Source organism: Labrus mixtus, chromosome 8 (assembly GCF_963584025.1).
Source record: "Labrus mixtus chromosome 8, fLabMix1.1, whole genome shotgun sequence".
In the NCBI taxonomy this organism is placed as follows: Eukaryota; Metazoa; Chordata; class Actinopteri; order Labriformes; family Labridae; genus Labrus; species Labrus mixtus.
Window position 1 is genome coordinate 29,331,450 of NC_083619.1, and position 21,655 is coordinate 29,353,104.

Here is a 21,655-nt window from a genome sequence, read left to right on the forward strand (position 1 = left end):
ATAAGGTGAAAAACAATATTGAATGAGAATGATCGTTTTAGAGTATTTTAGGCTGATTTAAATCATGGGTCAAATTTGACCCGCTAACACAAAAGGTGTGTGAAACTTTCTAACACATTAGAGGGGTTAAATCAACAGTATCAATAATTCTAAACAAATAAATCTTGAACAACATTCTTGACAAACTTGAAATAAAATCTTCCCTTTACGTCTTCCTCAGTATCTGCAATCTTTCATAAAATTATTTAATTTCAAACTGAGAAAAATATGCTCCCTCGTACGGTTCTCCATCCATACATCCATTATCACTTCTACATCTCTCCTTGGGGGATGCAGCATGCTGGAGCCAACCCCAGCTGAAGGGTAATTCCCACGAGAGGTCGCAAGTCAACCAACGCTTTAGAAGCCCAGGAGGTCTTGTCCCGGCAGCAGAAGCCGGGCTCTCGAGTAGACGGAGCTCCCCAACCTTCACCCAACGTCCCAGACTGCGTCGTCCCTCAACCACCACCGTCCTCGTTCATGCACGGCCTGCTCCGACCTCCACCTCAGCGGGAAGGAAGTGTGGACAACAGGAAGGCGAGGAATAGAAAGGAGAAATCCTTCCTGCATCTTATCCCAATTCCCCGTCTCCCATTTTCTTAACAATGAGTAAGGTCTTTTTGTAAAGCGTCTCAAGATAACGTTTGTTATGAATTGGCGCTATACAAATAATGATTGATTGATTGACTGATTGAACCACAGGGCTGTTAAACAACCAATAGCGCTCACAGTCACACCTTCGGGGAATTAAGTGTCTGCAATTAAACTTAAGTAGACGTCCTTGGAATGTGTGAGGAAGCCGGAGCATCAACACATGCATGGGAAGAACATGCAAACTCTACTAAAAAAAGATGGGATTAAAAACAGAAAACATATTTTCAATGGTGGATGGAGCCGTCCTTTGAACGTCTTTTCAATGGAGAAGGTGCACCGGGGCGTTTTTTTATGATGAAAAGACTTGAAAATGTCCGAGGAACTGGGGGATGTTTGAAAGTCTTAAACAATGGGCACAGCACGGAGTACAGCTGAAGTTTGACGTCATGGGATGAGTTGTGCAGGTATGTCTGGTTACTAAAATTAATGGACGAATTACATTTCTTACTTAGTTTCAGTTTATTTGCACATTTTTGGCAGGAAAGACAGACAGAGAAAAAAAAGGTGAATACAAAATAAATCACATGTGCAGGGGAGGAAGAAACCCACCGTGGGCTTATCTCAAAACCTGACCTCACCCTTAGGCCCTGCGTCCACCTCACGCTTTTTCTGGGCTGTGCGCTTGGGAATGCTTGCATGAGCGCTGAGAAGAAAAGTGCTTTTTTTTCATTGGAAATTGGTTTGTCTATTTCTGATGCGGCTCAAAGCGTCAGGAAATATTTTAAAGGCTTTTGCAACTCTGCATCAAGTAATTTCACCTGGTTGTTCATCCCAAACGGTGCAATTACATCGACTACAAATAATCCCTTTACAGGTCCTCCGTCCATCCAGTACTCGTCTAGTGGTTTTAGTACTGGTGGAAAACATCATTCAAGTCATCAAGCGGATCTTGGTGTTGCAATTAAAACTGGTCCTATAATAAGGACAACACTTATGTGTTCGCAAAATTAGGCCATCACTTCAGCTGACCCCTCCTCCTTCCTTCCTACCAGTCTCAAATACCATCATCCACATCTGAAAAAATACCCAGATTTAGTCCATGAATTGGCGGAGATTGGAATATTGAATTTACTCTCTTGCTTTCTATGGGACGTCACATTCAGGGGAAGAACAGGCTAGAAAAATAAAATTGCTATGTGAAACAAACAGTGGGCAGTACCAGCTACAGGACTTGTGGAGAGCTTTTCTAGAATACCTTTCCCTTGGGACCTGCAGATATTTATACACTGATTGTTTGATTCAGGATGTGCTGAAGCTTAATCTATAACTGCTTGACTGACTGGAACCCACTATGGTTTAAGGAATGTGATTTAGGGACCCTTCCAGCTGTAGACACCCTTTTCACCTTTGTTTGATTCCCCAACATCCCTTAACATAGGCATTCCACAGGAGTCTGGGTACAGCAAATACCCAGAGAACGTGCTGCTACTCTCATAGCTAGTGTACATGCCGTTAGTGGTGCCGTCCTTAACCTGCAGCCACACCTTGTCCATACTGGTCAGGTGAAGGACTATGGTTTGACTTACAGTGGATTGATGAGCTGAGTCTGTGCTTTTGACCACTGGGTAGTAGTTGTGGAACAGGCCAACCTTAAGAGTTCTTTGGTAAACTGCTAGGTTGAAGCTGAAGACATACGTGCCATTGATGGGGGCCGTGTAAATCCCCATGATAGGGTCAAAGTTCCCCTGTAGGTTGTAGAAGACATCTGGAAATGGAACAGGTTCATTTTGCTTAGGAAATGACTCATTGATACTTGCAGAGAATGCTGACTGGATGGTCGGGGAGCAGGGTCCTGGTGGGCCCATGTGACCCATCATGCCTTCATCGCCTTTAGGCCCAATGGGACCCTCTACACCCTGGGCACCAGTGTCACCTTTCTCTCCTTTAGGCCCCATTTCTCCTTGGCTCCCATCAGAGCCATGTTCTCCATCTGTGCAATTACACACCCCCTGCTCACCTTGATCACCCTTATGGCCACTTAGCCCAGGGTCACCAGGTGTTCCCATGCCCCCCTTATTACCCATTGCACCTTTGGGTCCTACAGATCCCTTTAGCCCAGGAAGACCTCGAGCTCCTACTGGCCCAGGGGGGCCTTGTTGGCCTTCTGGACCTTGGACAGTCTCACAGGAAGCAGGACATGTGCCAGTTTCTCCTTGGGGGCCCTGTTCACCTGCGGGCCCTTCCATTCCATGGTCCCCTTTTTCTCCTGTAGACACAGACGCATGAAAAATATTATTACAATTTTACTTAAAATCAAGCGTCATGTATTAATGGATTACTGGAATTCCCTTTGATCAGGCTGCCCTGATCATGATTCTCTAAAGACTACAGCTGGATTACGCCAGGACTGATAGAAACAATGACCATGACCATTTCTCAAAGCCCCTGGAAACCCACAAAATCCACAAAAAGCTTCTAACTATGTTATGTTATTAATGATCTTTTGTACATAATATCAACTCTATTAAAACTAGCAGAAGTTACCTCCCAACCGTTTTTCAGATTCTCTTCACAGTAAATAAAGACTTTTATTTTGTTAAATTCAGAAAGATTTAAGGTTAAGCTTTGACAAACAAAATGATTCTTATATTTATAAATATTTCTTAAACATCGACACAGTAACAGCATTTACAGTTTTTTTTTAATTTTTGGAGCAGGAAACAGGAAAAATGAACGTTGCAACTTCAAAATAAAAGCTCTGTATCTTTACGTTTCAGCCACAAAAAACTTGAAATAAAGGAACTGTTTTTGCTGTGACAGAAGATAACCGAGCTAGTGTTGCTAACATCCACGTCTCTGTTTACCCGTTTTGACCTTTTGTTAAGACGTTGGGTGTTGAGTGGCAACATTTCTACGCAATAAACTTCAGGTGCAACAAAACTACTGTGACCTGAGCTGCAAAATAGGCGAATTTTGAAAAAGGTTTTTCTAATAGTTATGAATTTGTATTTTTACTCAAATTTTGTAGATGCTGAACGATACATTAAACTTTGATATCGCTTACAGATTTGTAATATTTGAAGTCAGGTTTCCAGGGGTTTTAAACATAAACAAGCCGTCATTTTTAGCCAAACCCAACAATTTCTTAGTTTTTTCAATAAGGATTCGTTGTGCTTTTGGAAGACGTTAAAAACATTGGTATGTAAACTGACCAACAATATTTGTTGCTTAAACTCAACCAACCATCAATTACTCAATAAGGGCCTTGTTGCAGTTTCTCCTCATAAAGTGACCTCATGGCGACTCAAACAACCCTGACTGATTCATGGAGTTATCAGAAGAGTTATGTGACAGAACCTTTGAAGCCTCGGCTGCCCTTCATCCCGGATAAGCCCGTAGCGCCGGGGGACCCTTTCATCCCATAGTCGCCTTTCTGACCTGTAGAGACCAACAAGATGGAAATTAGTAAAAAAAAAAAAGAAGATAAGCAAGACAACTTAACCAACGTACACTAACTCAAAACTCGAAACCCGTAAGCTACCCCTGACGACCATATTTAACTCTGAGAGAACGATGGCCAACATTCAGGTCTTGACTTCCAGCCAAGACTTCCTTTTCCATGCGCTACAATACTTACTTGCAAAGTTTCCATGTGTTCAGAACGAAAGCGTGGAGAATATCTACCTTTCAATTGGCCTGCAAGATAAGATAAGGATTTCTTCTTGGTTCATGAAATCCGCCTGAGGAGCTCATGTTCATGTGTTTAGTAACGCCCCGTGTCTAACTAGCGCTTTTTCCGGGAAGAAAAGTGCTGGCTGCAGTGACGGTTCTAGACCACTTTTACTGAGGGGGCCAAACTGGGGCCAGTTGTTTTGTCAGAGGGGAACATTAAACCCAGGTCAAAAATAGACAAAGATGATCACTTTAAAAATAAATATATATTATGCCAAATAATATGTTAAATACCATGATTTATATTTGTTTCAGTATGTGTTATGAGGGGGGGGGGGGCTCTTCCTTTTGGAGGGGTGACCACAGGGGGGACCAAGCTCAGTGTTACAGGGGAACTGGCCCCTGTTGGTCCCTGCCTAGAACCACCCATGGCTGGCTGTGCGCTCGGGATCTCTTGCATGAAGCGTTTGTGCGGTAAGAAGAAACGGGCTGCACGTCCGTCCTGTGTCTATGACAACAGTCTGTTGACAACGTCCCCTCTATGAGAGACTCTGCTCCGTTACTTTTTACTGCAGGTTTTATATTTGAGATCGTTTATTTTTCTGATCAGACACGGAGCGAGGAGGATGCGGTCACAAGACACGATCCACAGATCCGTGGAATCGGGAAAAGAGCGCTGGGGATGTCTGCAGTACAGTGCCTTTCTGAAAAGTGCTCGGAGCAGCCGCCAGAGGAAAGGCGGAACGCTCCAAAAAAAAAGTTGCTGGGCGCTGCGCTTTTTCTCCAAGCACCCGCTTTCTGCTGCAAATGCTCTCTCCTCGTTGGAAACAACTGAAAAAAGACTCTCGGACGGTAGGTAGAAACGGGGCTTAAGTTGAAACTAAGGGAATGAAACTAAGAAACTGGAAACTCATGAAACTCATTGATTTGATTTGATAGGTCTTAAATTTGCTCGATTAACAGCATCATATTTAAAATAAATAAAAAAAACAGTAAAAGTAAAACATTTCATTTTTTTTTTTGTTACCGTTATCCAGTCCTATAGATTCTACGTTTTGACATATGGAGATGAGCTTGTCATTGGAAGTTTCTGCCATTAGGACATTAAAAGTCTATTTCTGCGAACCAAGATTATCATCTACCATAAATCTTGTGTGAATCTCGCATCCAGACTAGTGCTAGCTTGTTGATGATGTGTATGTTAGCCTCTTGCATAGCTCTACTACCCCTTGTTCAAATGTGGTCACGTCTTGCCCAAAAGATAAAAATGACTCTGTTATTATAGAGCTAGCATTTTCCCTCCAAATTCCTCCAACTTCTACTTGTTCTCTTTCAGAGACTGTGGAAAGGCTTAGCTAGCATGAAGGTGTATGGAACAAATCTGCAACAGCACTGCTTTGGCTGTCTTATGCTTGATTACATCACCCTTTTGGTTTAAGCGAGGTCTTTGAATGCAACTTACCCTTCATCCCCTGAGTGCCTGTGTATCCTGGACGACCCTTGAAACCCATCAGTCCTCTCATCCCAGGACTCCCAGGTTGACCTGAGCAGAGATTTGAACAGTTTGTTCAGTATTTACAAAGAAAAAATTACTTCATCAGCCAAGTACATTTTATTTATACAAAGTTTGCATCCTCTGCAGTAAACCTTGGTTAAAGGTCCAATCAGTGAGATGTGTAGAGAGTGAGATGATAAAGGTATCTCACTATCTGATCATTAAGGAAACATGTTGAAGTGCTGGCTTCTCTGACAACAATACAGCAGTCAGTATGTCCTCCTTCTAACTTTAGATTCTGCTCCTGAATGCTCTGGATTTGTTTGGACCAGAGAAGGTAGGCGGTTTAAAGACACCCCCCCCCCCCCCCCCCACACGTCCGTTTTGGACTCCCCTCGGTTTGTCAGATATGAGAGCAGTTATCAGGTCAACAGGTGTTGCAGTGATGGAAGCGGGCAAGAGAAGTGGTTCAGATAGAGGTGATTGTACCCGACCTAAAAAGCCTCTGCATGTTTCTAATAAGCTCCACGAGCAGAAACGTGCTCAAACTAGGATCAATATTGGAGATGCTTTTGAAAAATGGAGAGAGGTTAGAACACAGAAAGGTTTACAGACCCATGCAGAGCTGGATAAACACTGAAGCTTCAGAGTCCACCACATGGTGACCTTCTTAATGCAAGTTTCTTAAAGATAAATGTTGTTTTTAGGGTTTTTGTGCTAATAAGGTTGTAAGAAAACACAACGATTTATTTATCTATTTATGATGAAGAACAAAAACTGTTATTGTGTAAATTAGGTACAGAGTTCACATTCTATTATCAGAAAGGAGTATTCAGGTTGTTTCCATACCTGGGGGGCCTCGGTCGCCCGTGTCTCCTTTTGGCCCCATGGTGCCCTTACAGTGCGAACAGAGGCAGAATAAAGGGATCTGGTCGATTGGCGGGGGCACCGGCATATTCATTATCATGTCACACATATCTGATGTGCTGGGGTGGGAATTTGGGTCCATATCATGAAACGTCCGGCCGGGGCCGTACGTCATGTTGCCATCTGTGGTCCACGGTGAGGGGTCCCCCATCATGCGAGAGGAAGGATCAAAGTCGGACACCATCTCTTCGATCTCCTCCTCTGTTAACGGCATTCCAGACCCCGGGTCGTAGTTGGGGTCTGTAATCAGCATCGCTGAGCAGAGGGAGGAGAGGACGAGGAGTCCCTGCAGCCTCAGCAACATCTATCGGAAGAATTGTGAGATTATCAACTGAGACGGATCTGCATCGTCGACATCTCTGAATTTCTCAAAGCACATAAAGAAAACATAAACATAGAAGCCTGTTATGTGATTTATTACTCTCTATTTACCAGTGCGACCAGTTTAACGGTATGATTTCTGAGAGATTGTTTTTTCATGGAGCTATATTCTGCTGTGTGTAAAGCTGCTTCACGGAGATGCACCGTCATGACAGCGAGTTCAGCTGCAACCATCACCCACCACACGCAACCAGACGCCTCCATTCCTTCTTCACTGCCAGCGGCTGCTTCGCTGCGTAAAGCCACTGGGATAGATGGGGCACCACTTTTTACTGTCTTTTCATGGCTCTGCATTAGAGTCGGTCGCCTCTCAACCTGAAAGTCGAGGGTTTGATCCCCAGCTCCTGCAGCCACATGTCTGATGTGTCCTCGGGACACTTAACCCCAAGTTGCTCCGTCTGCTTCGTCAGCGGTGTGTGAATGTGTAGGTGTGACCAGCGGTGTAAAAGTGCTTTGAGTATTCAGAAGTAGTGTTGTAGTTATGACCAAACTAACCGAGACCGGGACATCCCCGAGACCAGAGTGCTCCAAGGCCAAGACATTTAGGGATCAAGACCAAAACCAAGACCATAAATATCACTGAAAAATCATCATCTTGTGTTTAGGGGGCGTTTCACTCACTTTGTGAGTAACACCGGGAAGGTTGCGGCTGTAACCGGGGGGAAATCAAACTACAAATGAATTGAAGTTATTCGTTTTTTTAGAAAGAGGCGTTTTCGTTCTATTCTCAGTGATGACGTGGAAAAATACCCGATCAGTGGGGATCTTGACCGGTCTGGATTTAAAATCTGGATTCCGCCCAGTCTGAGATGAAAAAAAAAGAAAAATGCTTTCGATTCTGAAACGAGGCCAAGACCTTCATAAGACCAAGACTGATTTCGAGTGCTACAACACTAGAAACTGCACGGTGTAGACTTTGATGAACACGATGGTGAAATGGAAATCTCCCTGCAGGGAAGACAAGTTAAACCTTGAGACCCCAAAAACAGACTGTTTTAAATACACTTATGGTACGGATTTTACTGTACTTAATCTGTTTTACTCATTAAGCATAAAGAGAATCCCTGTTTATCAAGTAAAAGCTTAAATTGGATGTATGAAAACTCCTCTGGATGACCCAACACTCACCAAACACAGATTACAATAAATCAAAGTGCGGCTTGCTTCATACAAATACAGGTACTAACTTCATAGATTGTTCTAAAGTGATGTTTTCTGTCAGTGGTGACAGAGCACAGTAAGTCCTTATCGTTCCTTCAGGACTGATGTGTCCTTAAATGCATCTTCCTGCACCTACTCTACTGATTCAGAAAACTGATTTGGCTTTAAATCCCGACAAAAAACTCTGAAGCTGCAAATGTGAGACTCATGACAGCCAATGCATCGTCCACTGATAACACTCCAAAAGAAAAGTTTCAGATTTCAATAAAGTAAAGAAAATAAAGAATTGTCTGTGAATCAATTGTCTCTTATGGATTCTACTTTGCAGAAAGTCTATAAACTAGTAAAACCTGATCTCCCAGCCACCCTGAACGTCTCATAGACTTCAAAATCAGAAAATCTCAGAGTTGTGTTTGGAAAGACTTACCGCTCCGTCCGAGCCGCACAGCATCATCCGGAGAAGATTTGTGGGAAGATGAGCAGGACGGAGGCGGCTTTGATTAACTTATAAACCTCGCTCACAACAAAACGTCTTTCAGGGCTGCGTCTCACCTGCTGACCCTGCAGACAAAAGACGAGGACTTCGCAGGTGGGAGGGAGGAAATGCCCGTCTCTTTTGTCCTATACAGAAAAAGAACTGGGCCGTCTCCCCGCGCTGTGACCTCCTTCACCGTGAACCAGCAAAATCATATTCAGAGCGGAAAGAGGAGATACCCGTGTGTGTGTGTGTTTATCTCTCCATCGTTCTCCACCCTCCTCTTTCTCTCATCGTTCTTTCAGAAGGAAATATTCACTTTAATGTCACCTCCCACGGCTCCTCCTTAATCAGCATCTGATATCTCTGGAACTCGTCCATTTCTTTTGGCCAGTGTCAGTTGAGAAGTGTTTGCTTCTTGTCTAGTAGAGAAGAGAGGCCCGAGAGGTCATCACTGTGTGTCGTAATGTACAGCCCATAATATAAGTAAATAATGCAATTTGCTTCCAACAACTAAAAACCAATTTGGAAACACAACCAATATCCAAAAACACAATTAAAGGTGGCGTCAGTAGAAATGTAAACACAACATTCAAACTGGTCCTCTCCCCCAGAAGCTGCAGGATGTAGTGTGTACGTTTACTGCTTGTACCTTCACTGCAAGCTAACGCACGCTAGCACAAGCTAACCGCCGGTTTTCATCACCTCTTTATATTTGAAGAATGCATCGCGTCCAATCGCTTAATTGAAACCGCTCCTAAACTCACCTGCACGCTGTCATTGGCTGAAACACAACCCCAACCCATTTATGACGTAATGTTGATAAATTGATTGAAAAATACGATCGGGAGACAAAAGTCATCTTTTGCTCGAGCTGCGATTTCCCGTGTCCTGCATTGTTGTGTTAGCATGCTAATGTTAGCGCTCTTTAGTTAGCTCGTAGCTTCACATTGTTGTGTTAGCATGCTAATGTTAGCGCTCTTTAGTTAGCTCGTAGCTTCACATTTCATGTAAACTGACACAGAATGAGCGTGATCTAAAAACTCTTACTAACATCCAAATAATCAGTGAGTATGTTCTTCTTCTTCTCTCTAGTTCTTGACTAAAACAGCTTTTATACACAAGGGGAGGAGCCGGCCGTCCCGTCCATGCATTCACATCACCATGGTGATGAAGCCGGCTGACGGTTTCTAGAGCAACGTTACTTACATGACACAACTGTGTGTTTGTTGTGTGTGTTTGGGGTTTATGAATATAACTGAGTTAAAAAGCTTTGTTTCTTTTTCCATTTTCTATGATTTTAAGACTTTTACAGACTCTTATTTACTGCTATTTCCTCACGTCTACAGCGAGGTTTAAAAATGGCGGTTGGTGGTCTTGGATTGGCTCTCGTGTTCGACCGATCACCGTGCATTGACGTCACTGAAAGTCCCTCTTGTGCTGGAAGACTTCCTGCTCCAAAGATCTGAAAAGGTTCCTCTGAACAGGGTTCAAGGAACTAAATTAGAACGCAATGAAAAGGCGGAGCACTAAAACAGTTCCTGGAACTATGAAAAAGTTCCTGCAGTCCGAAAACACTTAATGTTAAAAGTGCCCAGCAATCTGTCTTGATCCAGGATGTGGATTGGCACCGTCAGTCCGATATCTGATATGTAAATGACATCAATATCGGACCTGATACCGACATTAGATCAAATCTGTCCCATCTCTACTGAGTGCTTCACAGAATACGTTTTTTTTTATCCTCTAAAGAAGCAGCTCAGTAATCCAACACTGAAAGCCTCCAGTCTTCACAATGAGCAGCCTACTTTTATTATTTTACCACATTAACCAGAAAAGGACAAAGATTTCATTCTGTAGAGAGGATGACTGGACACATGATACGAGTGAAACCCGAGAAAAAACATGTGGACAGAAGAAGCAAAAACACATTTTATACAAGAACTAAACCTCGACAGACGACCGTAAAATGAAACCCGACACCCTCACCTCCAGTCAGACGGAGTTTGGATTATTTTAAAGAGTGTTTCTCAGCTGGTGGGTCGGGATCCAGAAGTGGGTCGAGGAGCCATTTTCAGTGGCTTGTGAATGTGTGACTGGAGTAAAACTTTTTAAACATGTTTGTTTTGTTTAGTTTCTTGCCTCTGTCATATCTTTTGCACCAGCTGCATCATTTTTCAGTGAAGAAATCTGGTCGAGAAACTTCAGAAATTTGGCTCACTGTTTTCCCCGGAGGACTTGATGTAGGGTCCTGAGGCTAGACGAGTTGAGAACCACAGATTCAAAGTGAGTAAAAAGCGTGCAGTCACTTCCACTCTATTCTCTCGGCCTCTAAGTCTTATCTGTGCCATAATAGTCGTTAATTCCTTTAAAGGCTTTATATGTGATTTTTTGATCCAGCAGATGTCGCCCTTGAGCACCAGCATGAAACCAAAACAACTCGCGCTGCATTGTTGTGTTAGCATGCTAATGCTAGCGATCTTTATTATGCTCGTATCTTCACACTGCATGTAAATTTACCTGAAATGAGCGTGATCTAGAAACACAGTTAAGCAGTGAGTACAGTATGTTATTCTTCTTTTCTCTAGTCCCTCAATTAAACAACTTTTATACACGAGGGGAGGAGTCAGCCGGCCGTCCGGGCGATGTAAACAAACTGAAGATAGGACTCTGAAAACTCTGAAAACATCACAGACAGTGGGACTCGGGTGTTACACCCATTGTAGACAGTCATGACTCACAGAGTTATTTTCAGAGGAGATACTTGATTTCTACATTTAAGAGTGAAAAATCACATAGAAAGACTTTAACGCAATCAACACTTCTTAAACATCTTTTTTAAACGGCTTCTTACCAAAGTCGTCGTTACTTAAACTCTCCATTAACCTGTTTCAACCAGACACATCAACAAACTGAAATCTGTTGACAAAAGAGGAGTACGGGGATCTTATCTTGAGAGACGTTTATTTAGACTGAAAAGAAACAAACAGGAAGCTGGTTCTTTTGGAGACGGCCCTCCTCGACACTTTCCAGAAGCCAGCTAGTCACACCATCGCTGAGTCGCCCCCTGGAACCAGAGACCGCTCCTTTATGTCCACAGGCCAGGTTTGATTCTGGAAAATAAAAACAGTGGAGGACACAAAGGAAAACTGAGCCGAGGGAACAAGGCTGAGCAACAAAGGAAGACGAGAGAGATAAATAGTTAACCTTGATAAGTGTCCTGGTTTCCACCGCCGTCGGGCCCCTTAGCGATACCCTTGAGGCCGGCCCGGGCTTCACACCTGTACCTGTAAACATTCTCGTTTGAACAGCTCTACTGTGAAGAGAGGGGCGGCGACGAAGCAACCTGAGGTCGGCCGAGGCTCACAGAGACTGCAGAAATACAAAACAAACAAACATACATGTGAGTTCCCCGAGGGAGTGAGGTCACGGTTTCAGAGGGTCGCATGACGCTTCTGACACATATGTAAACATTCAGTGTGTTTGGAGGCTAAACAATGAGAGGTTCACTTCCTGGTTCTGCTTGCTTCTTTGTATTTTCTACTGGGATACTAATATGTCAGCTCTTTGTATTCGGAGAAACATTTGGAGCCTCATTATTCAAAGTCAAAGTGCTGATTTCATGCCAAAGATACCACGATATCTGCTTTCATTAGAACTGCCATTTTGCAACTACTCAACATCTGATTGGATGTATCTGACCCCCTCAAAATACCCTCAGGTGACTATTTCATGGAGCACTCCAGTCTGTTCAATGTACCCTTAAAAGCAGGGTTGTTCATTTCCTCCTGATCCACTTTTTAAGATTCTGGTGTAAATTGTCTTTAGGTCCTGACAGAAATTAATAACTCAGGTTCTCTGAAAAAGGAACAAAAAGAAAATCCATCATCTGTATCAGTTTGTAAGTCTGTAAAAACTTCCACCAATATCTGCCACGAGGTACCAATCTGATGAACCAATCAGACGCCTCCCTGTCTCCCTGCTCGCTCTCTAAGCCGATGACTATAGGAGTTTAAACTGTGAGTTTACTGACCGCTGAATGAGACATGAGACGACGTAGTTTCTACACAATGAGATGAGCTGAGGTCTTCTTCACTTCTGGAGAAATGGCGCTCGTGTATGTAAGTGAGGGGGCGTGGCTTATGAGGGAGCACAGAGGGGAGGGGGTGCAGATGGAGCACTGAGGGAATGCTACTTTCAAAATCATGCTAGTTTCAGAAGATGACCAACCCTGCCTTTAAGTGCCTATTTCAAAGAACACCGTCTTAGGGTGGTTATACATTATGGGACCCGGTCCTGGATCAGAGTACACCTGACCCCAAAGTCCGGTTCATTTGTTCAGTGTGAACACAGACGTACCGTACTCAGGAACCAGACCAGCTCTTCAAACGGACTCAGGCAGGATGTGTACTCGAGTACGGTCCGCGGGAGATGTGACCGCAACCGTGTTCAAACAAGGAACAAGGAAGTAAAGCATCCATTTTTTAAGAAGCTTTTAACCTCCGTATCAGAGTACCTTTACTTTTTCTTTTTCAAGAAACCCAGAGGGCTTCTATTTTGAAGAATATTCACCATCATCTGCATCAAAGTCCCCTTAGGCCCCGTGTCCACCTGGAATTTTTTCTGAGCAGAAAAGCGCTGGCTGTGCGCTCGGTAGCTCTGGCATGAAGCGTTTGTGCGCTGAGAAGAAAAGCGCTGCACGTCCGTCCTGTCTCCAAGACAACTGTCTGTTGAAAAACAGCCGCTGTTTGTCCGACACCGCTGCGTTACTTTTTACTGCATGGTTTAAATTTGAGATCGTTTATTTCCCAGTCAGACGCAGAGCGAGGAGGATGTGGGTACAAGACACGATCTGTAGGCCGCAAAAATACGGGGAATATCAAACATTTGGAAAAAAGTGTTGATGATGTCAACAGCGCCTTTCTGAAAAGTTGAAAGAATTTCAACTTTACTTCTGCAAAAAAAGGTGGAGCGCTTGGAAGCTGCAAACGCTCTCTCGTCTTTGAAAACAATTGAAAAAAGACATAAACGCTAAACTGGACACGGGGCCTTAAGTGTTTGTTTTAAAATAACCTTTAAGTCTCTGTCAATGACGTCTATGCGGTACGTCCTGAATACTGCAGAGATTATTGTGTCAGTTTGAGGCAGACACTCACAGTTATGGAATATTTCTCTACTCTTGTGTTAGTGTTTGACTCCGCATGGTCCATCTGTTAACATGGAGGAGGCGGAGCTTATGACCTATGCAGCCACTAATCACCAGGGGGGGAGCTCCGAATTTAACTACACTTGTCGAGGAGCTTGCCATGCCGTCCATCTTTTTACACAAACTGTGTGTAGAGTTTAAAGAGCCTCTTTCTTGTTTCTCACTGAGTCTCTGAGGTCGCTGTTAGGGTGAGGACGGTTCACCGTGACCTCCGATTCAGGAGCGTCATTTTGATAGTCTTGGACTTTTAAGAAACGGGGGCTGTGATCACTTCAGAGGTGAGTGGGTGGAGGTCAAAGGGGAGTGTGTGTGTGTTGACAGTGTTGGCAGACAGTGTGGAGCTGCAGACTGTGGACTCTCAGTAAACACCGGCGGTTAGTCATTAACGCAGCAGAATCACAGCGAACCCGTCTGCGTCTGCGGCTTCGATTCTTCACATGTAAGTAAAAAAATAAACCCTTCTCGTGTCGTGGAATCCACTTGTACCTTTACCTCAGGGTGTCGTGATGTCTACGCTGTTATGGGACGTGATCTCGACTTTGCTTCAGACTCTGCTGGCCTTAAAGTTCAGGTCATGGGGTCAAAATTCACGGGGGTTCAAACGGGGATCGCTGGTGGTGTGTGTGTGTGTGTGTGTGTGTGTGTGTGTGTGTGTGTGTGTGTGTGCATTTGGAGGCCTCTGTGTTGTCATCTGAAACTGATCAATACTCTCAAAATGTTTCCCAGAAGCTGCAGATTTTCAGATCTTTAATGTGATTTGGTCGTGATTTTGTCTCTCTGTCTCTTCTCCAGCGCTGCCACAAATCATCTTTACACCCCGCTCTTAAGTCGGTAAGTTGACTCCGTTGTTTTAAGTGTATGTTATGAAGTTGAGTATTTATGGGTAAATATCAACACTGACTTGATTAAGGTTGCTGCAGGTCTGAGTACGGTCATGTCCCGCCTCCTGCTGTGCCTGTCAGTCATCGTTGCTCTGTGGTCGGCGTCGGTGTTCAGTCTGACAGGTGAGTCATGCGTTGGTTTGTTGTTGAAAAGCTCAGTTTAAAGTGCGGTCTTCAGCGTTGGCTTTGTTTGACCAGCAGCAGAAACACATCGCCCCTAAGTCTGTATTTTAAAAACAGTAGAGCAGAGCTGTGATTTTAAAATGAGATGTTACGTGTGGCCGTCTCCGCTCTCTGCACAAATGAGTCTGAATTACTTTTTACTGAAGCCTGTGAACTTAAAGTCTTTATATGTGATTTTTTGTTCCAGCAGATGTCGCCCTTGAGCACCAGCATGAAACCAAAACAACTCGCGGTGCATTGTTGTGTTAGCATGCTAATGCTAGCGATCTTTATTCTGCTCGTATCTTCACACTGCATGTAAATTTACCTGAAATGAGCGTGATCTAGAAACACAGTAAAGCAGTGAGTACAGTATGTTATTCTTCTTTTCTCTAGTCCCTCAATTAAACAACTTTTATACGTGAGGGGAGGAGTCAGCCGGCCGTCCGGGCGATGTAAACAAAGTGAAGATAGGACTCTGAAAACTCTGAAAACATCACAGACAGTGGGACTCGGGTGTTACACCCATTGTAGACAGTCATGACTCACAGAGTTATTTTCAGAGGAGATACTTGATTTATATTATATTTAAGTGTGAAAAATATAAAGCATATAAAACCTTTAACGACGCAGGGATATTTATTATTTTACCCAAACTGAAAGGGGCAGTCTACATGTTTTAAAACCTTGATCCTTTTATTTCACAAAGTTGCAGCTCCAGTTTTGATAAATGAAACCTAAGTTGGGGTGCAAATAACTGCAGTTCCTCCAGTGTCCACTTGAGGCCGGCTCCAAAAGCCTAAAGCCTAAATTCCACCAGATGCATGTTGGGTACGTCACCACCTCGTTACAGAAGCGGAGCTGATAGACAAGACTTCTATTTGTCCGAGCACGGAGCATCACTTTACCACAGAGCAGATCGAGCGGGACAGGAAGTCAGACACTGAAACGACATTAAAACATGCAGTTTATTTTCAGAATAAAACATTTACCGTATGTGTGTGTGTTGATGTGTTTATGACGGGTTTTATACGTTTTAATTCCACATACATCGTATTATCTCCTGCTGTCTGTGTTCATAATTAAGAAACACTTTGCAGGAGCCTTAATGCTCTTTAAGATAAATAATGAAACCCTGTTGGTCCTGTGTGTTTGCTCAGTGTTCTCAGACCCTCCGGAGGCTCACATGCTGCTCCGCACTCGCCGGGCGAACACGTTCCTGGAGGAGCTGAAGCCGGCTTCACAGGAGCGAGAATGCGTCGAGGAAATCTGTGATTTTGAAGAAGCCCGAGAGATCTTCCAAACCAGAGAAGCCACAGTGAGAGTGTTCCCTGTCGCTGATCTTGTGCTTTGCTCGTTTTGTTGAGTTTGTGTTTGAGCTGATTGGGCTATAAGTTTCTCCTTTACATCAAATCATTTGATTCAAACTTTTCTGATACCGTTCATGATTGCTTTTAATTTCTAAAGAATCCCAAAAGTTTAAAGTGTCTTCCTGTGTGATGATGTCCATCGTGGGGATCAGTTAGTGTGCAGCTGTGTCGCTCTTTTAGTACCATCTGTGTCCACCAGGTGGAGTTTGTAGCCCTGCTAGCTACCTGTATGCTACTCGAGCCCTTAGCCTACGGTAACGTTGACAGTTGTGAAGTACATTACAGAAAGGATCCCTACAGAGAGAGACCTTTATGTTAAAGTCGACCTTTTCTTCTGATCCCCGTTTGAGAACACTCATGTAGTGTTACAAAGCTGGAAGCTCAAACTAAACGTGGGCAAAGATTCAGATCATGAGGTAAACGTATGTTGGAGTAATCCCAGGATGAGTCTGCAGAGGGCGCTACACATAGACTCTCTTCTCCCAGCACTGGAGAGCAGCCCTCCCCTGGCAGCCCTGCAGCGTTCTGCCACCCTGGATGGCATCCAGACAGCTGACCAATCAGAAGAAAGTGGGCGTGTGGGGCCTTAAAGATACAGCAGCTGAAATTAAACATTTCAGGCAGGGGCTGAAATAAGGGATTTTACTGACACTTTGATCGGATTGCACTCAACCAGCCAATCACAGCTAAGCTCCGATATAGGGCGAGGATTTAACCACTGCTGTGCAACTGTCCATTGTGACATCTGATCCTGGAGGTTAAAGGGGACATATTATGAAAAAGCCACTTCTACAGTGTTGTTGAACATATATTTGGGTAACCTGAGAGTCTACTGACCCACAACATGTGAAATAAACCCATCCAGTCCTTTGTTTGTGGTCTGCATAAGTCTTACAACACAGAGGAAAATGCTCTGTTTCAAATCTGCTCTCCTTGTGATGTCACAGTGGGATTCTGGTAAAAAAAAATCCCCTCCCCTCCCCTGGTATCTCCACCCATAGACTAGAGCAAAACTTTTTCACATGTCTGGCATTTTTATTCTCTCTACAGAGGAGTGATGTCTACGGGGAAAACTCAGGGGGGGGGTCATTACTTTTAAAGAGACACACACACCAAAACGGAGTGTTCTGAGAGAGCTGGTTTATACAGGGTCACAAACCTCCTCTGGTGCTTGATTCATGTTATATTTTGACCAAAGCACAGCACAGATGTTTCATTTAGACCACAGGGGGACTGTTTGAAAAGGTGGAGAAGGGGACTGTTTGAAAAGGTGGAGGAGAGGACTGTTTGAAAAGGTGGAGGAGAGGACTGTTTGAAAAGGTGGAGGAGGGGGATGATATGTCCTCTTTAAGCCTGCTGACCAGTTTTAACGGTCTTTCTTTTTGTGTGTGATTACAGCTGGAGTTCTGGACAGTGTACTCAGGTATGAAGCTGTTTAATCCTCATCATGTAGTCTGAAGTCAGTCTCTACTCACCTGGTTTTATGGCCTGTTGTTGACCTCGCCTTGTTTCAGATGGGAACCAGTGTCAGTCCAACATGTGTGTCCATGGAGCCTGTGTGGATATGTACCAAGACTACGCCTGCCTCTGTAACCCTGGATATGAGGGGAAATACTGCGACCAACGTGAGTCTGACGAGGACGCTTAACTTCACAGATAACTGAAGGAACATGGTACACTTACAGAGTAGAACCAAAGAAAGATTCACCTTTTTTTAAGGGAGATTTTAAAGTTAAGAGAGAGGACACCGAGGTTTCTTGTCTTCAAGATTCAAAATGGAATACATTTTATTCTAAGAATGAAGGACCAATCCCATCAGTCGATGTGAAGCTGTTTATTTACAGAAACATCTGAAGGTTATTGTCTAATTTATTGACGAAAAAATTACTCTGGTAGTGACTTCAAATGTCTTGTTTTGTCAAATCAAAGAAATTAAAGGAGCGATATGGAACTCTGACACCTAGTGTTTAAAACGGGTACTGCAGTCAGAAATTCAAAACATTATAGAGATCTGTCTCCCCCCCGCCAACTCCTCTCTAGAGTCGATACTCACGCAGGTTACCATCATACGGGCTCTGCTGATGTGAGCTCCAGGTAGTGACGTCTGGAGCGTTAAATGATCTGAAACGTGCAGACTGAGTAAATATCTTCTCCTGTTGTGGTTCAGCTGTCACAGCGACTAACTGCTCCGTGGACAACGGCGACTGTGACCACGATTGCTTGGAGAGCGAGGATGGCCTGTCGAGGAGCTGCAGCTGTGTGAGCACATACACTCTGCACGCCAACTCCAAGAAATGTGTGCCGAAAGGTGAGAATATACACGACTTTTGTTTATGACACGGACAAACTAACAAATCATCCTTTTATAACGTTTGATCGTTGTACACAACTATAGCTAAGAAGCAGTATGTAACTCTGACACCTAGTGTTTGAAATGGGTGCTGCAGTCTAAATTCAAAAAATTGGATCTCTAGAGTCCATGCTCACTCAGGTCACCATGTGGTGGACTCTGAAGCTTCAGTGTTTATCCAGCTCTGCATGGGTCTGTAAACCTTTCTGTGTTCTAACCTCTCTCCATTTTTCAAAAGCATCTCCAATATTGATCCTAGTTTGAGCACGTTTCTGCTCGTGGAGCTTATTAGAAACATGCAGAGGCTTTTTAGGTCGGGTACAATCACTTCTATCTGAACCACTTCTCTTGCCCGCTTCCATCGCTGCAACACCTGTTGACCTGATAACTGCTCTCATATCTGACAAACAGAGGGGCGTCCAAAACGGCCGTGTGGGGGTGGGGGGGGGGTCTTAAAACCTCCTACCTTCTCTGGTCCAAACAAATCCAGAGCATTCAGGAGCAGAATCTAAAGTTAGAAGGAGGACATACTGGCTGCAGTATAGCATGTTTCCTTAATGTCTAATCAGATAGTAAGATCACTTTATCATTTCACTCACTACAAATCTCGCTGATTGGACTTTCAAAGGGGATTTGTCCATATTGATTGCATTGTTTCCTTTTCTTTCCCTTAAAGAGTCGAATAGTTCAAACACCACCTCTCTCTCTCTGTTTCCCGGCAGGTCCCTCGTCCTGCGGTCGGCTCATGATCGCCAGGTCGTCATACTCCAAACCGATGGACGGCCTTCTACCCTGGATGGTGGGAGGGGAGGTCGGAAAGAAGGGGGAGAGTCCCTGGCAGGTAACTCGAGCTACAACACAACATGCTATGGTAACATACATAAAAAGTTTGACATGACTGGGTTTGTGTGTGCAGGTGCTGTTATTGAACGCTTTAGGGCAATTTCACTGCGGAGGCGTCCTGATCGATGAGAGCTGGGTCTTGACCGCCGCTCACTGCCTAAAAAACAACTTCAGATTCAGAGTCCGGCTGGGTGAGTGTCCGCTCTGCACACTGCGGAACCTCAGGTGTTAGCGAGTGTATTCATCTAAATATCACGTGACAAGTCCAGGCAAACGTCTCATTTCAAGACACAAAAAGCACAAAAAGGGGCAATGAAAGTTTATGTGTCGAGTAAATTGAATCTAAATCTCGTTAGTAGCCCTACATCTCATGTCATGATACTCAACAAGTGTAACTTGTATTGAATCTGAACTGCATGGTTCCTCGCTTCCAGTTACGTGACGTGGCTGGTGCAAAGAGAGTTTAGGAAAGTAGCGTCCACCGCCGCTGTCTTTTCTAAACAACGCATGTTTACATCACCTGACAACCTCAGAAAGACAGAGATAAACTGAGAGTGTTGGGCACGTGTGACTCTTATACATCACATGTTTACATCCTGTGTTGTCCTCGGGCAGAGGTCTCCTGGTAGTTTCAAATGCAAAATTAAAAACTAAAGGGGGTAGAGCATTTTCCGTGAGGGCTCCAAGACTCTGGAACGACCTGCCCGAGGAGATCAGGTCGGCCGAATCAATCATCTTCTTAAGACACACTTTTTCCGGCGAGCCCTTTCCTGATTTTAGTTGATTTCAAATTGTTACTTGAATTTCAATTTTTAGAATTCCTTTAAAATAATTGTATGTATTTTACAGTTCTTTTAAAAGAGATTTTATATCTTAAAGTGGTTGTTATTTCTTAATCTTGCCTTGTTTCGAATTCTACAACCTGCCTGTTTTTATATTTGCTGTCCTTGTAAAGCACTTTGTAACTTGTTTTTGTGCTCTATAAATAAAGATCATTATTATTATTATTATTATATTACATATATCTGGAGTAGGAATCAGTCCCCTTACAGCGCCACCGGGATGAAAGTCTACAAAAGTATGGACAGCTTAATATATTTCTGAAGTGTCTGGGTCAATAATTCTGCATAAGTGAGTGCTAATTATCTAAAATATGTTAACGTTAGCTTCAACGACTGTCTTTGGTTGAAAAAATAAAACTGGTTTAAATACAACAATGGAGAATGATAACTTCTTCGTAGTGTGCAGCAGTAGGAAGACTTTCTTGCCAACCAGATGGGCAGTTCCGAGTGTGTGACGTCACCCCTATCAAGGGGTAAACAAACTTGCCGTAAACAGGAAAGTTGGTATCTAACGCATTTGCTAACGATATCCTGCGATGTGTCTTGTCAGGTGACTACGAGCGTTTCAGAGATGAAGGCACAGAGATCACTCTGAGGGTCCTCAAGACCTTCAAACACCCGGACTACGACAGCAACACGGTGGACAATGACATCGCCCTGATGCGCCTGGAGACGCCCGCTCAATTCTCAGAGTACATCCTCCCGGTCTGTCTGCCAGGACGCGCCATGGCAGAGCGGGTGCTGCACCTCAACGGCACCCTCACTGTGGTGACCGGCTGGGGCAAGGACAGCCTGGATAGCATCCATTTCAGCTCGGCTCTCAACGTCATCAAAGTCCCGCTGGTGGACCACGACATCTGTGCCCGTCACATGACCAACAACGTCACCAATAACGTGCTCTGCGCTGGGAACCTAGGGCAGAAAACAGACGCCTGCGAGGGGGACAGTGGCGGACCCATGGTCACTCTGTACCGGGACACGTGGTTCCTGATTGGCCTGGTGTCATGGGGCGAGGGCTGCGGCCAGATAGACAAGCTGGGCATCTACACCAAGGTGTCCACCTATAACGAGTGGATCCAACAAGTGAAAGACGAATGGGACAAAGCTTATCACCCCCGATAACCCCCGAGAGTCTGAACCACCTCGTCCTACAAAAATGGACCCAAAGTCTGATCTTCAGTTCATCAAACTTGTAACACTTTATAAATAAACTGATTCTGTCCCGAGATGCCTCAGTTTGCTTTCTGTCAGTGTTAA

At 44.1% G+C, this 21,655-nt stretch overlaps 2 protein-coding genes across 5 annotated transcripts; one reads left to right on the plus strand and one right to left on the minus strand.

Annotated features, from left to right (window-relative positions):
* Nucleotides 1–1,830: 1,830 nt before the first annotated feature.
* On the minus strand, nt 1,831–8,848 carry LOC132978400 (otolin-1-like). Its single transcript, XM_061043605.1, has 5 exons — nt 8,697–8,848; nt 6,650–7,031; nt 5,768–5,848; nt 3,991–4,071; nt 1,831–2,899 (listed from the first exon to the last, which is right to left on the minus strand). Exons 1-5 carry the CDS (start codon nt 8,721–8,723, stop codon nt 2,004–2,006), a joined length of 1,467 nt encoding a protein of 488 aa, XP_060899588.1. The 5' UTR covers nt 8,724–8,848; the 3' UTR covers nt 1,831–2,003.
* A 5,173-nt stretch (nt 8,849–14,021) lies between these two features.
* Nucleotides 14,022–21,655, plus strand: proca (protein C (inactivator of coagulation factors Va and VIIIa), a). 4 transcript variants are annotated; one of them, XM_061045490.1, is made up of 10 exons: nt 14,022–14,228; nt 14,743–14,781; nt 14,861–14,954; nt 16,154–16,311; nt 17,762–17,786; nt 17,878–17,988; nt 18,531–18,671; nt 19,436–19,554; nt 19,630–19,747; nt 20,949–21,655. In XM_061045490.1, the coding sequence occupies exons 3-10, from the start codon at nt 14,885–14,887 to the stop codon at nt 21,518–21,520; spliced, it is 1,314 nt and encodes a 437-aa protein (XP_060901473.1). In that variant the 5' UTR covers nt 14,022–14,228; nt 14,743–14,781; nt 14,861–14,884; the 3' UTR covers nt 21,521–21,655. The 4 variants fall into 4 exon arrangements, with proteins under 4 accessions (XP_060901473.1, XP_060901474.1, XP_060901472.1 ...); XM_061045491.1 differs by having other exon boundaries at nt 14,871–14,954; XM_061045489.1 differs by lacking the exon at nt 14,022–14,228 and adding an exon at nt 14,279–14,389 and having other exon boundaries at nt 14,871–14,954.

Bases quoted from the DNA above. Each gene is read 5' to 3' on its own strand.
- LOC132978400 (XM_061043605.1), bottom strand. From the start codon at position 8,723: ATGATGCTGTGCGGCTCGGACGGAGCG. The intron at 7,032-8,696 runs GTAAGTCTTTCC...TTCTTCCGATAG, and splicing joins TGTGCGGCTCGGACGGAGCG to ATGTTGCTGAGGCTGCAGGG. The intron at 5,849-6,649 runs GTATGGAAACAA...ATCTCTGCTCAG, and splicing joins GGGCGACCGAGGCCCCCCAG to GTCAACCTGGGAGTCCTGGG.
- proca (XM_061045490.1), top strand. From the start codon at position 14,885: ATGTCCCGCCTCCTGCTGTGCCTGTCAGTCATCGTTGCTCTGTGGTCG. The intron at 16,312-17,761 runs GTGAGAGTGTTC...GTGTGATTACAG, and splicing joins TCCAAACCAGAGAAGCCACA to CTGGAGTTCTGGACAGTGTA. The intron at 17,787-17,877 runs GTATGAAGCTGT...GCCTTGTTTCAG, and splicing joins GTTCTGGACAGTGTACTCAG to ATGGGAACCAGTGTCAGTCC.